The sequence below is a fragment of the Cyclopterus lumpus genome, chromosome 3 (assembly GCF_009769545.1).
Source record: "Cyclopterus lumpus isolate fCycLum1 chromosome 3, fCycLum1.pri, whole genome shotgun sequence".
Taxonomy (NCBI): Eukaryota; Metazoa; Chordata; class Actinopteri; order Perciformes; family Cyclopteridae; genus Cyclopterus; species Cyclopterus lumpus.
The window spans coordinates 10963930-10980249 of NC_046968.1; the positions used below are offsets into that span (position 1 = coordinate 10963930).

Sequence of the window (16320 nt, forward strand, 5' to 3'; positions counted from 1 at the left end):
GCAGACATTTCTGTGCACTTCAGCCGTCATTTGTGGTGCTTTAGTCTTGTGACAGAAGTCCTGCAATCTTTTAAACCACTGTGTCATTAGGTCAGATGCTCTGGAAATGAGGGGATTACAGCCATGGCTCCTTAAATGCAGAATACACCGGATTTTGAAGAAAATCTACTTATCCCAGCCCATCCATAATGATGATTTTACATACAAGTTTTTATTTGAAGAACTTACCCGTTAAGAGGCAGATGGACTTTTTTATTTTTTAAGTCTGTGTTTTCTGGGTAGAGTTTGGTCATATATGGTGATCAGTGTCAGTCAGAGCTCGTCCCTCTGTTTGTCACTATAGTGTTTGTCCCCCCCCCCCCCCCCCCCCCACCCCACTAATAGCACGATCAAACAAATCTGTTCTCTCGTGTCCTGGATTTTCTTTAAATGGTGACTTTAAATGTTGGTAAATAATCATTGATGCAAACAAGAGCGAGTTTCCACTCTGTGACTGTACACTGTATCGTTTTTTTCCCCCACTAAAAAAAAATCCTTTATATCAAAAGCTGGTGGTCAAGTTCGTTTGATTTATATAATTCAATAAGCTGTCTCAACAGGCTTTACATGTAATCATCTTTAATTCAGATGAGGAACAACTCACAACACATTTAAACTTGTAAATAAAATAGCTGAACTGAGCTCAGAGAGGTGCAACTGCTTTTGGGAATAGAAGGAAATGAAGAAAAAAAACGGTTTTTTACGGGTGTTTATTGTTAAATTATATTTCTGAAAGAAGTATAAACCCATCCTCCAACGCTTTGCATTCATCTCATATTTATCTGTGCCAACAGTAGTTGACTCCCCGACAGTAGTATCCGCACGAGCCAGTGTATTATGGGCGGACCGGTCAGTCAGCTGATGACTGGAATACTCCTCACAGTCTCTGTCCCCAATGCATGCATTTCGTCACAACGAATGATTTTCTAGCCAATTACGCACAATGTGGACAATCTCATTCAACTGCAGGAGGAGGACTCGCAACTTCGTCGGAATGTGTCCTGTGCGCGCACCTGGAGCCGCCGGAGACATGCAGAGGCAACTCATTTTAGCCGGTTTCCACTCTGCCTTATGATACGGAGCGGCGGCGGACCGGATTTGTTCCCGTGATGGGGAGAACCACACGCAGCTGCGCGGCCGCGGTCCTGCTGGCGGTCATCAGCTCATGTCGCGCAGTCACTCTGGGCTCCATCCATTGGAGCAGCTCCAACTCACAGTAAGTGCACGAAGCAGGTTCACACTTGAGAGATGGTGAGTTGATCCAATGCTATTCAGAGGATGAACGCATTTGACTGAAAACCACCATGCCACAGTTTGTGATGTGTCACGTGAGGGGCTCTAGAGCTAAAAACAATTAGCCCATTAATCACATGGAAACTTTGATAATATGATTAATTGTCTTAATTAATTTACGAAGCACACGTTCTCTGGGCCCTGCTTCTCAAATGGGATGTTTCGTGTCATGGTCAATTGAATGGGCTCCAACTAACTATTATTTTCTCTAGCAATACATTTCTTGATTTGGTTGATTCGTGTTTAGAGTTTTATAATGGGTGAACATTCCTTAAGTGCAAGATCTTCAGATGACTGACAAGCCAAATCTAATCGCTTTACTGTCACACAAGACAAAGAAGAGCAGCACATCCTTACGACCGAGCAGCTGGAACTAGAGGAATTATTTTAAATTGGTCGATTATCCAAATAATTTGTGGTTGACTCATCGTTCCAGCTTTAAACTGAAATGTCTTTGTTTCTTAAACGAACCATTTGAAGGTGTCTTTTCTGAACTGGATTAAACACTTTTTTTCCTGTTGAATGAAACCGATGGTTTTACACTTAATCTTTTCTCACACACAGATTTAGTCCGGGTCAGGGTCTGGTCCTGTATCCTCAGATCGGGGATAAGATGGACATCGTGTGTCCCCGTGCAGATGCTTCCTCGGGGGGGAAGGAGGAATTCTACCGAGTGTACCTGGTGTCCAGAAGTCAGATGGAGAGCTGCACCATCGCCAAGACGGATACGCCCCTGCTGAACTGCGACAAGCCTCACCAGGACGTAAAGTTCACGTTCAAGTTTCAGGAGTTCAGCCCCAACCTGTGGGGTCTGGAGTTCCTCAAGGGGAGGGACTATTATATCACCTGTGAGTCACTGTGTGCAACCTCACATCTCATATCAGAGGCCCCCCCCCCCCCCCCCCCCACACACACACCATGTGCATGTTTCTGTGCATATGAACACTTTAAAATCAGTACAGCACAGCCACAAGCCGCCGGTTCCTACAGGTGGATTTGAATCGATGCTAGCAACTGTTTCTTTTTACCTCGTGGGTTAAAAGGAAGCCATCATCCTCGGCTCCCTCTCAATTTGTCAGTTTGCGTGAGTGTCAAAAAAATGTGGCCTCGTTATTGGGCCGCTGTCGGTTGAACCAGCATCTTAGTGGCAAGTGATGCATGAGATAGAGAGCAAGTCTGACCATGTAGCCTCATCCACCTCGCCACGCTCTGACAGCACACTTCGCTCTGGCAGGCCAGTGTGATTCCAAGGGCTTACATGCCCCAAATCACACAAGGCTTTTACAGCATCAGGCAGATTTGATGGGAGCTTTCATGGCAACGTGGCTTGTAGACTGTGAGATGTTGTTATCTGACCTAAATGCTGCTAACAAGTATATGTGTGTGTGTGGGAGGGGGGGGGGGAGTGACGGGTTGAACAAGAGTTCTTGGTGTGTGTGTGTGTGTGTGTGTGTGTGTGTGTTTGTGTGTTTGTGTCTGAATATATTTAGCAATTTTATGTAAGTGAAAATTGAAAATGCTCCTATTTACTTTGTGTCCACATTTTGAATTTAGAGGTGAGACGATTAGTCAGTCCAACAAGAATTCATAGTTGATGTCCTTGCAAAATGCTCCAGCTCCAGTTCCCACTTCTTAAATATGAGGATTTGTTGCTTTTATTTGTTCTGATGTGAGAACAAACCAAATATCTCATAACTCGTGGTTGCCACTGTCTTCTGACATTTCATAGACCAAACAATTCATTAATTCTCATTTGGTGCAGCCCTCGTGTGTGATCTGCATACTGCATGCATCATCACCGTGTGGCTGCATTCTGTTGCAACATTCAGCAACTGGAACAGCAAACTATGCATTGCTTGATCATCTTGTATTACGATGAGTGCATGAAATATAAAATGTTAAACATTACTTAATAATGTTTGCCTCTGTCTCTCAACTGTATTTCAGCCACCTCTGCAGGCTCTCTGCAGGGTCTGGATAATACTAATGGAGGGGCGTGCAGATCCAAATCCATGAAGCTGGTGCTGAGAGTCGGCCAAAGTAAGTACTTTGTGTGTGTGTGTGTGTGTGTGTGTGTGTGGTTGTGTGTGTGTGTGTGTGTATGTGTGCGTATGTGTGTAAAGCTATCCTTGTGAATGAAAGAACAACTGATAACTTGCAAATGTGCTAAAGGAACATTGACAACCATTCTTTGACTCTGGTTGTTATATGTGTCATGCAATAATATCATTCCTCTCTGGAATTATTAAGTGGTCAGATAATCTCGATCATCTATTCATTCTCTTGAAGAGAGATTGTCGTCATGAATTATCTCAAATCCCTAATTCAAACCGCTGGCAGCTTAAGGCCATCAGTATTATCCTGCATGCAATCATTCGGGCTGTCAATCATCTTTTTCCTCCTTTATAAACATCAAAATAGCCAATAGTCTTTTTCTTTTCTTTTTTTGCATTTTTTGCATCACATACATTTACATTACATTACATTAATGTTAAATTGTACTTAGGCCGATTCTGAACATAGACACATTACTTTAAATGTCTCACATATTTATCACAGTATCAACACATAACCATTGTGTTCTTTATATATTAACTATCTATAGATAATTATGGTGACATGATGTGTCCTTCTATTAGGCATGCTACCTTAAATATGACCCAAAAGGCATTTATAGTTGTGTTTTCGGGTTCACGAGATACATTAAACAGATGCTGTGTTTCTGTGTGTGTTGCTAAAAACTTTAAAAGCTACATTTCTTCAAGCTTCAACATATAATTTGTGAAGTATTATTCATATAAATTATTTATGGATGTGAGATGAAAAATAAGCATTTTGTGTTTCTCAATTGATCAAAACTGCAAATATGGGGCTGTTTTCCTGCTGTGTTTACAAACCGCTACGGATGTAAACAAACCTTTTAACAGCAACAGAAAACATTAATAACTCAGATTTAGTTGTAATCTCGTCTTAATCTCTCGACATATATAAATTAATGCATTTTCCAGTGTTGGGTTTAGATTTTTGCTTTGGTCTCGACCCATTCTGTTTAGGTTTGGATTCATGGATTCAGCATTTTGAAACTGAAAATTGAATAACGTAGTTATTTTGTACATTCATGCTAAATGAGGGTGTGAGTAAAAATAAATTAATGAATTTAGTTAATGAATGCCAACAGTGAATACATGCTCTACAGAAATGTTGATTAATGCATGTTGTCCTTATAAATTAATAAATGAAATGAGTAAAAAAACTGAATTCAATCTTAGAAGGAAGACACTGCGACTGAATTTGATCCATAGGACTAAAAGGCCAAATGTATATGTGTGTTCCTGCAGTTATTCAGTGATTTGAAAAGGGTTGTTTGTTATTTTTCTGCAGGCCTGTATAATTTAATTTAAACTTTCAATCTTACTCCACTTAACGACTACATTGCACTAGCATAACGCCGGGGGACTGGTGGGAGACTTAAAAAGCAGTGGTGCTTTACTTCAGCAAAGGTAGCGATAAAGCGACGTCAAAATATTGCATTACAAGTAAAAGCCTCGCAAGAAATATCCTTCTTCAGTAAAAGTACAAAAGTATGATCAGCTAAGTGTTTCTATCATTAGTAGATGGCTAATACAGATGCATCAATGTGTTAGCAGAATCTCATATTGTTGTCTTGTTGATGTGGAGCTATAGTTCTAACTACTTTATATACAGTTGGGTAGTTTTACGACATTATACAACTGTAAACTGTAAAAGTGCCCATAGGTTTTTGATTTCCTACATTTCCCAAAATTAAAAAAAGTTTAAAAAAAACAGAGAAGGGATGCGGAGAAAGTGAAAGCATTTGTGATTCAAAGAAACAAGAGTCTCGGTCGTGACTCACAACAGAACTTTTGTGGTCTATTTAGGTTAGTGATGCATTTTTACCTGAATGATTGGTAGTGCGAAATATTCTCTGAAAGAAGAAAACCTCTTTTTGCTTTGATGCTGACAATAAACACGAATGATTCAACAAACGTCAGTATAGTTACAATAGGAACATTTTGAGATGTGAAGCGTTTTGCTGCTAATAATTATGTGTTGTCATTTTATTTTCCAGACTCTTCAGATCCACCTTCAATCCTCCAGGAGTCCCCCACCAGGTTCCCACCCACACGACCAAAGTCCAAGTCTGCAAAAGAAAAAGATGGAAAAAGCAAAACTGGTATGAAGACGAAGCAAAACTGTTGCCTGGAGGAGTTTTATCATTACAATCTTTGAGATTGATTCTATGTTTTAAACTGTTAACAGAAGGAAAAAGGGCAACGTTCTGTATTTAAAAAAGGCTGAATATTTTCCTAAAATAATGGTGCACTGCATTCTTCAGCCATTGTTAACCAACGATGAGTAAATATTTGTTGAGGACTAAGTTAAGCCACACAGCAGGAGAGTATAATGTATAATCAACTCAAAATAAACTACAGTATTTATTCCAACGAAGAAGCAATGCAACAGCTAACATTAATGTGTTTCCAATAGTTGTAGTAATCAGGCCGATGAAATCAAATCATTATTATTATCGTTTTAGCCTTTTGTTTTGTTGACTGACAAAAATTAGTTTTATTCTTTACCTTAACTGATTGAGTTTTTTTTATTTTTCCTACATTTGAAGTAAAGGAATAATACATTAAACAATTGTTAAAGTGTGCTTTGGAAAGGGAATTACAATCTGTGTGATTTGGATTAAACACAAACATGCAAAACACCATTTACCCAGAATAGGAAATAATTTTACATACTTCTGACATCTGTATCTACATAAGTAAAACATTCATAAAGTTGGAAACAATCCAATAAATGTTACCGACGCTGATAGACTTAATATATATCTTGTCCTGAATCCACACTGCAGATTGATTATTTTCGTGTGTTAACACTCGATAAGAGCCCAAGTTGTAATTTACGATCCAACCAGAAAGCTTACAGACTAAATATGTTTGAGGGCTGTTGATGCACGCTATTCTATCACGATGCAATTCACTCAGGAATTGGAGTTGCAGCTCTTGATTTGGATTTGTGAAGTTTAATTGTCTTTCCGGTTTGATTGAAAACCAACATCACACATATTGTATAATTTCTTGTTAAAATGTCTGAAACCGTTTACTGGTTCCATTTTCCAACTTGTTCCCAACCCTTCCTCTTCAGAGTTGATGTTGTTTACCAGTAAGACACTAAAGATTAGAGCATATTCTCTGGAGTGCAGCTTTGCCGGAGGGTTTTCATGTTAACATGTACTGATCAGGCGGCGCACACTGTGAGAAATTGCTTTTAAATGTCTGTGTTGTGTGCCCTAGTTCACTCTTTCATCTCATTTTCCTCTTTTCTGTCTCTCCTCTGTTTCTCGTGACAGACCCGGACTCAGAAGTGGGACAGACAAACCCCAGTGGCGGCGACGGCAGCGGCTCAGAGCCCGGCCTGTTGATGCAACCGGGTTGGTTGATGTGGGTGCTTTGTGGCGGTGGGATCTTCCTCCTGGTCGTCATAATTCTGCTGGTCGTGCTGTGGAGACGCCGTCACCGTCGCCCTGTCCCAGACCGCCAGCAGTCTGCCTCTGTGTCCCTCAACACGTTGGCCGTGGCAAAGCGGGACAGCATCGGCAGCGACTACAACGACTCGGACCGCAGCGACGCTGTGTTTCCTCTGCGGGCTTCTGACAGCATGATCTGTCGTCATTATGAGCGCGTGAGCAGCGACTACGGCCCCCCTGTGTACATCGTTCAGGAGATAACGCCCAAGAGTCCCACCAACATCTACTACAAAGTCTGACGTTCGCCGCTCTCATGCCAGTCTGTGGTTGGTCGCCCTGCACTGTCTGGGACACACAGTTTGGAAGTTTGTAGTGCGTGGGACCAAAGGTCACGACCAAAGGTCATCATACCTACATCTGAGAGCTGTGTTGGCCACATACTGTTTCTTATACTTCTGTCACAATTGCAAACCGTTTTGTTTTATTGATACAGAGAGACAATCAGAGAGGAGCTTGGTGCGTCATTCCACTCCACTACATAATATTTAGCTTTTTACTCCACTACATTCATATGGCAGCAGCCAGTTAGTCATTACTTTGCAGATTAAGGCTTTGCGAAGAAAACGTATCATGAATTTATCTAATAAGTTGCATTTTACCCAACAGCGTGTAAAGTACTTACAATGAGCTCCACCTCAACCCACTGGTAAAGTTATGATTATTTACAATCCAATAACATAATCTATAATAGTATAACACTTGGGTCCCTTTTTTAGAATACTTTATTTTAAGTACATTAAATAAAGTAAGTATGAATAATATTTACAAACAAAACTTATGAAGAACTTTGGATGGTTTAAATCAGTCATCACAAAAATGAATCGATGATTAATCAAGTCAAACATTTTGTTCTTTCAGCTTCTCAAGTGTGACACTGTATGACAGTAAACTGAATCATCTTGAGATCTGAAGCTTGAGGTTACATTTGCTGATGATACTTACATACTTTTACTTGTATCTTTCTGTTCCAGGCTGCTATCATGTTATATTGATTGATTCATTGATGATCATCTAAAAACATAACTATTTTTAAGCAGCGTCCAATATAAAGCTGGGGGGGGGGGGGGGGGCTGTCCTTAAACAAAGTAATTACAACATGGGATATGAAAGAACGTGGACACATTGTCAGTAGTCTTTTCTTCAGTGTCGGCTTTCTCTTTCCAAAACCAACAAGAGTAACAGTAAACGTGATGCACACACAGACGGAAAGTTTTCAGTTCCAGTTTTCCCCTTTACAAAATGGCTAAGCAGCACAGTGCGCGATGACTTCAGCATCACTATTCATTTTTTTTTGGTGCTAACTTTTAGATGTTTTCATTGGTAAGTGTTTTAGCTGTGGCACAAACGTTAAACGGTTTTCTGAATGATTCTGGGTGGGTAGACGCTGCCCAAAGGAGCATGTCTCGTCATTATTTAATGGTGCTCAGGGGAGAGTGATTGCCATTCTGCAGTGAACAGCACCATGATGAGTGTTTCTCCATGTCGTTGGATGGACACAAAAAAAGGACAGAAATAAAAGTGTTAATTAAAACCATATACGTTTCTTCGTCTATTGGTACAGCATTCTTCAATTAGGGAAGGAGTTTTCAGAATTAAAGTTAGCAACATTGGATACTGTGAACATTTTGGATAATTTAATAACTTTGGACAATTATTTAAATTCCACCATGTGAGAAGTTTGGAGGCTAAGTCTGTTGTTGTCTCTTTGTCGGAACGACAACTCACATCTGAAACATTAAGGGGAAGGATTTGTATGATGTTCTATTTATGCATAAACATCTCTGATTGGTTCTTTCTCCAAACCTCTCACTCATGAAGGTGTAGACGAGCTGCGGTTTCATCTTTGCAGTTCAACACATTTGCTTGATCTACCTGCAAGCTATGAAACTATCTGTAAACGATAGTACCATAATATGCACCATATACGAAAATCTTTTTTTATATAAATATAAAAACACTCAGTATTTAATTGTCCCACAGTGTCTCATGAGGCTCTGTGCACGGCATCCATGGGTGAACATGTTTCATGCTCCTTCAGCCACATCATGCCGCACATTTTCAACCTGTCAGCTTCCATGAGCTTCCTCTCCACCAGGGACACTGTTGCCTCTGAAAGCCAGACTGGAGGATCTCCAGGACATGTGCTCCAGACTGTGCATCCAACAAGGAAACGGCTCAGCTCAAGTTAAACCAGTTCTAAACTGAAAATATAAGTAAACTGCCATTTTCTTTCACACAACTTGCAGGCGAACATTGTTGTGAACTATGGTTATGTCTTCCACAATGCACTATGTATACTTTTTTCTATTTGGCCTGTAGCCTGACAGACCAACTTGTAATAAAGAGCTGCAGAGGACAGGCGTGGATGGCCTCATTCTTAACCTGCAGCCAAATGCAGTTCCCCCTCAGGTGAGTGATGTATTTAAGTATATCTGAGAGAAGAATTGGAAAATGTGTCAAAGATAACATCATTACTACTTTCTATAATTTACTTCCTTAATAGACCAACGTGTCTCTTACCATTTTAACACACCCAGGGTGTTTTCAATGGGGAAACACATTCGGAGTATACAATGATCCATAACCAAATATACCAATTCATTTTTGTATCACTTTGTACGACCTCAACATGGCTCTTATTGTGTCTTGCTGCATTGTGAAAACACAATATAGCACAAACAGGCTTGTGACTCTGAAACACTACAGATTGTGCTTGTCGTCTGTGTGCATGTGTGTACGTGTGCATGTGTGTGTGTGTGTGTGTGTGTGTGTGTCCGCCCACCCCCTCCCTTGAAGTGATCCTTGGTCCTGAGAGATGTTTTTGTCCTACGTGAGGCTTCACAGCTGAATGGGCAGTGGTCGGGTGAGGTGAGTTCAGTTGACCTCGGGATCACGCGAAGACAATGGTGGCCGGGCTTCTATAGGAAGAACAAAACAGAGACCCCCAGGCTCATGGCCCCTGTTGTGGGAGGGGCTTGGCTATGGTAGTCCATTTTGGAGAAAAAAACGCAGCAGCAGGGCTGTATCAGGCAGGATGTTTTGGATCCTAAGTACAGGTTTGAATATCACAAGTGTTACCAGCTTGCTGTTTTAAGTTGCTCATTTTACTTGGGAAGTCTGCTCAGTTTAATAGAGCAGAAATAAAAAGAAGTTGCTGTATTGCCCTTATGCATGTTTTTTCTCTTATCTTTGTCCCAAATAACATAAACTATCATACATAAAGTGTGCTAAAATGCTTTTGCAACTGATGCCTATAAATCTTTAACTACCATTTGTGCAAAGAGCACAGAGCTTTAAGAGGAGGGGGAGGTCTAATAAGGAGAGCTGTAAGCTTTTATCTGACCCCATGGGACGATGTGAAGGCTACAACCTCCCTCCCTGCGTCCACCCACCCCCCACCTCACTTCCATATGCAGAGGAACTAGCCCCACCACTGGCTTTGTGTGGGGGGTTGGGGTCATGACTGAGAGCTCCTACTCCCACTGTGTGCCTGTAGATGACGAAGAAGAAGAACAGATATTCTGGTATGAGGGGACGAGTTTGTTGTTATTTTGTTATTTGTTGGTCCATCCGAGGACTGAGCATTGAAGCTCAAATCAAATACACCTTTAGTTAAAGTGGACTTGCACCATCTGTGGGCAACCCAGTGTAATGTACAGCAACACCAGCATGCAGCAAAGAGAGATCTCACAGTTAAATAATGGACAAATGTAATCGATCAGCAGCTGGGAACACACACTTCCATCTCCTCTCTGAAATTCAGTGGGTTGCATAAAGGTGATGTATTTTTAACTACAGAAACTCCAGGAATGGGGAAGTTGTGGTAAGTGCTTCCTCTTACAGTTGTAATGCAATCATGTCTGTTTAGTACAGTGTTTAGTTTTCTAGTTCCCTCTGCTGGCCAGCTACCATACTGAATCACACTCATACACTCATGTTTGTGACGGTTTACAGGACTTTTGATAAAAACACGGAGGTCAGCAGCCGTACTCTTTTCAAACCATACCCCGGATCCAGCAAATGTGCATTGGGGCGACGGCTTCTCAACACAACACATCACTTAAAAACAATGAGTTGTCATTCCAATGCTCTGTATTGAAAGGTAAAACCACTGACAGCATTGCATCAAACCCCTATTGTACTGTTAACTACTCAAGGGGGGCATTTTGCAGGGGTGGGGGGGGGGGGGGGGGGGGGGGGGAGGGGGGGGGTAATGATTTGAAGGGGATCATTGTTTCTTTGTTATAACCTCCAATGAAAATGGATTGGGGTGTTTTTGATAAACACTTTGTTTTTTTATCATGTATTTAACTGTATTTACATCTTTGTTTTGTGAACAAAAACACGATTGGAAGGATTTGTGTTAAAGCTGCAGGGGACACTCATATGTATCCCTTCAGGACTGAGGTTTGCTTCAGAAGAACCCTTTTTTGAAGAAAGGTTCCTCTAAGGTAACAAGTTAAGAACCCTTTTGATGGAGATAATTCTTCTTGCATTTTTGAAAGCATGGTTGTTGAAGGAGCCTTCCACCCTTCACACCCCCAAAACTGAGGTTGGGATTGTTGTGGGTTTCACTGCACCACATTGTCCCCGTCCCTTTGTAAATTCTGGGAAGAACCAGGTAAGTTATTTTTAAAATCTCTTGGAACATCAACATATTATGGGTGGGACCTAAAGGTTCTTGTGACCACATATCGAAGGTAGAAAAGTTCCCGACCTCTAAAAAAGATTTGGGGTGGAACCATTCTACTAAAACATGGTTCTCTGTAATTAATATTAATATCTCAGAGGGAAATCTTTCACTAGTGATTATACGTGTGATCCTTTATGATGAATAGCAGGCAAAACCCTCTGAAAGGGTTCCAGGTGGAACCTAAAAGGGTTCTGCTATGGGTTTAAAAGGAAGAGTCTAGATCTAGAAATAAAAGTGTTAATTAAAACCATATACGTTTCTTCGGCTATTGGTACAGCATTCTTCAATTAGGGACGGAGTTTTCAGAATTAAAGTTAGCAACATTGGATACTGTGAAAATGTTGGATAATTTGATAACTTTGGACAATTATTTAAATTCCACCATGTGAGAAGTTTGGAGGCTAAGTCTGCTGTTGTCTCTTTGTCGGAACGACAACTCATAGACTTCTGAAACATTAAGGGGAAGGATTTGTATGATGTTCTATTTCTATAAATGTTAAATGGTGTGGAGTAAAAGGTATACTTCTCACTGAAATGTAGCAGTATTTTAGAAAATCTTCTTTGTTTAATCACTGGCAGCTTTATACCATATCTGGTATATCAATATCGACCTCATGTTCAATCAATCTTTTTAACTGATGAAATCATCTCAAAGATTTTGTCTCGTAATGAATAGCTGTAACTCGTTTTGATCAAAGTGTAAATTCCAACTCCTTGCCATCCCCTGCATCATAATCACATTGAAAAAACAAAACACTTATAGCTTATATTCACTATAAAAGTAAAGGTTTCAGAATGCAGTGTTAAAGTTCAAACGAATCTCGAGCTGCCTGGTGCTCAAACATCTGAAACATGTATAGGCTTGTGGATCTATACTTTGCATCTTACTGCAAAGTATTCAACCATTCTCTAAATTCAAACATTCAAATGAATATTGTTAAACTGCTCTGAGAGATTTGTATTATTTAACTAAATGCAGAAAATAGTGTTGGGTATTGAGTCTGGGCCCTCCATCCGTCCTGAGGGCCCAACGTTTGTTGCATTACTCGACTGCTCTTCTGTTGTGGTCTGAAGGCTTTTACCTTTTAGTTGTGATGCACCACAACATCAGGTGTTTTGTTTTAATTACGCTGCAAACCAAATGTATGTAGTTTTAATTATTTGGGTAAGAGAAGTCCTGTGAATGTGGTTCCTAAAACAATTACTGACAGAATATTGTTAAAACATGTTTTACTCATTTAAAAACAATTGTTAAATACATTTAAATAACCTCTTTATCGGTTTAATTTATATTGTTCAATTATTTTATCCTCAGATTATTTGTAATCATTATTTCAGTTTTTAAATGTTGTTTTGAATCAGTTGTTGGAAGCTCATTTTGTTCAAACTGTATCAACATTGTTCTGTGTATATTTGCTGTGAAAATGTTACTCAAAACCAATTAATTAAATGTAACAGATAATTCCAACCCTAAACTCATTGTTGATTCAGTAAAAAACACTTCTGACTCACAATAGAAAACTGGAACTAGAAAATCTGACATCACTGAGAGTCTATCAAATTAATTGAATAATGTGTCTTTGAACATTTAGGTAATACTTAAAAAAAACGTGTTTAAAAGACCTTTATCCGACGTTGCAATACCCATAGTAATTATACTAGTTTATAATGGGTGTTAAATACATTCAAAGATTAAAGAATATCTATAAACATTAAATGCATTAATAACCCATACAAGACCCGTTGTTTTGTAACTTTAAAGGTATATGCAAAACCTCTTAGATGTCACAATGAGAGCATTACAGAAATATGCATTTCCTTTTTGTGGCGGCCGACAACAAGAAAAAAAGTCATTAATATAGATGAGCGATAACACACAACAGACAGTGGGCTAATTTCAATGCGTTGTGGAGCAGCAACAGGTTAATTAGTCGTTTTATTTTTTTAACCAAACATGCATCGAGGGCACTTAAAGCATAACGTGTGCTCACTTTTAAATATAAATTAGTTTCACTACTTGGCGCAATTATGTTCACGAAAATACAAAACTTGTTTTAAGATGATATATTTTCTTATTTGCATTAGCCTAATAGCTAAAACTCAAATGCACATACAACTCTCTGACTACGCTTCCCCCCCCCCCCGTTAAGCGCGAGCATATATGTATTCCCTTTCCATTTAAAGACGTTGGTAGCCGCAGCGATCCCGTCCGTTTCCCTCTCCTTCCTTTGGAGAGGTGGAGGCTGTTTGGGTGGAGACGTGGGTCGGAAGTACCGTAGTTTATGTATGCTAATGGGAGAGTTGGGGGTTGTAGCTAGATATTTACGTTCAGTGGGAGCCGCCCTTCATTCACCCACATGGTTACCAACTGGTCGCCTTCGCGCCACTTTCCTAACCCCGCAATCATTGTTAACCAGCGTATCTGGGCTGTGAATTGACTCGCGAGCGGCTCGGACTCCACTTTATGTTCCGTTGGTGTCTGCGGGTAGAAAAGTTTTCGGAACAGTTGCGTATTTATTTCTCTCTTTTGTCGGCAAGAGCCCAAGCAAGTGAGCGAAGATGGTGGATTTCGGATGGTGAGTGTCTGCCGAGCGCATGTTTATCGGCGAGGAAGTCGAGGTTTTTTTGGGGGGGGTCCTTGTTGTTTTTCTCCGTTTTTTGCCGACTATCCGATGTGTTTTTACGCGTGTTTTGAATATCGTGCCGGTGGGGATAGCCAAAGCATTAAAAACAAATGATATGCGGGCGATGAAAACAGTGTACGGTGAGGCGCATGGCAGCCCCCTCTGCTCCACCATTGAGGGAATGAGGGAGATTTGAAAAAGCTGTCCGGAGCTTTTCTCCGCTGCGCTCTCGCAACTAGTTTGAACCCAACAGGGTCTCCTAATAACCGCTCTCGAGTTGGTTTTAACACGCGAGTCCGATGTGTGAGAAGTGAGTTCATAAAATGTGGTTAATTTGTTGCTCCGTCTCGAGTGCAGTGGCGTGTGAGTTAAAGTGCCCCCAGAACAAAGCAGCAGCACATGGGGCAGCTTTAGGCCGCGCGGTTTAGCTCAGCTAGCGTAGCCTCGCCGCGTCCACTGGCCTCAGTCTCACCGGTAAACGCCAACAATACTGCGACGGGCACCACATTAAGGTAGTTAGGAGTACTTAAATACAGCCGACCCAGCCGTTTGTGTATTTTCTAAAAGTGTGCTCGTTTGTTGTTTGCTAATGAGTGTCGCCCAACTCTTATTGTATGAGCCTGCAAACCACATGTGTGTGTGTGCGTGTATATATTTGTGTGTGTATATTTGTTTTAACTCTATTTCTCTGAAAATACCCCGAACTGCCCCCGTGGTATCTCCAAGGGGCAACGCAAGTCTTACAACGTTAAAACGGTTTGCCATGTTTTTGTCAAGCTAGCCCGTTAGCTCGCGGCAGCTAAGCTGCTTCCCCACCAGTGGGAGCGTCGACACGGACGGTGGCCGTGTTTGGTTGGAGGTCCGAAACCCCGCAGGACAACAGAGGCGCCACGAGAGAGACGCACATACGCAATTGTAAAAATATGTGTGCGATTCTACGGCCGGTTTAAAGTCATTTATGTTAAGGTTGGCGCACTTCGAGGCGCCATGTTAAAGACTAGTGGGGGAGGGGTGAACAACACTGTTCCGTGCGCACGCGCCCCCGTGTCGCAGGAAACGCGGGCCGCAGACTGTGCTGCTCATTCATGTTTTTTTCAGTGACCTCGTGCTGCTGCGATCAATCAAAACATCTTGTATCGCGAAACTTGCAGCTTGCACATATCGACAAACCAGCAGCCGGGACGCACAACCACGGTGGATGGAAATACGAAGCCCGCGTTTTTTATTTACAAGGAGCGGGTTACACGTGCGCACACATCAACCTGCACACGGAACTTGTTGCAAATGCCCAAAAGTCGTATTCATTGTCCTAACAAGTTGTCCTGTCCTGTGTTTTTTTTTTTTTTTAAATCTTCAGATCCGTCAGGAAGTGCAGGACCCTAAACCAATTGCAACCTGGAGCCATGTGGCCATCTCTCCGATGGTGCTGGAGGGCAGCGATGCTTTCACCAGTCTGTGTATTGTCAAAGTGCTTACAGTGCAGGTAGTACTATGTAATACCTACTGCAATGGAGGCACTTACAGCAATACTCTGACAATGATGTGCAGATTATGTGATGTTACATGTCATTTGAAGTACTGTCTTTGTGCTAAGGTGCATCTAGTGCAGATAGTGAAATAGACTAGCACCTACTGCCCTAAGTGCTCCTTCTGGCATAAGGGGCTGTGATATGCGCCACCAGGCCATTTTAATTTCCAATTGGGCTCAATTATCTTGCAGTTCTCTGCTAGTTTTGCATAGTTGCACTACAAGAATAGATGAGTTGTGCAAATCTATGCAAAACTGATGGTGGCCTGCTTGCTCTCCACCTGTTAAGATTGTTGGTTTTGGGGGTGTCACATTAAACACAACCTGTTTTTATTTTTATTTTTATGATACACATGTACCACTGTTTTTTAAATTTTCTTCCAGTTTTCAAGTGAGTCAGTTTCAGCAGTACTAAAGTGCTTATAGTGCAGGTAGTGTTTTTCTCCTATCTACTGCAATGTAAGCACTTGAAGTACTTCTAACTTACTGCGTCTTTCTGAAACTCGGACGTTCATAATCACAGACTATCTTGAATCATCACACGGTCAGTTTTGCTGGTTTGCATTCAGCTTTAACTGATGTTTGC

At 41.1% G+C, this 16320-nt stretch overlaps 1 protein-coding gene across 1 annotated transcript; it reads left to right on the forward strand.

The window, feature by feature from the left end:
* The first annotated feature begins 983 nt into the window (after positions 1 to 983).
* LOC117727478 (ephrin-B2a-like) lies at positions 984 to 7846 on the forward strand. Its single transcript, XM_034527821.1, has 5 exons — positions 984 to 1255; positions 1897 to 2180; positions 3280 to 3372; positions 5423 to 5527; positions 6713 to 7846. The coding sequence occupies exons 1-5, from the start codon at positions 1149 to 1151 to the stop codon at positions 7126 to 7128; spliced, it is 1005 nt and encodes a 334-aa protein (XP_034383712.1). The 5' UTR covers positions 984 to 1148; the 3' UTR covers positions 7129 to 7846.
* The last annotated feature ends 8474 nt before the right edge of the window (positions 7847 to 16320 follow it).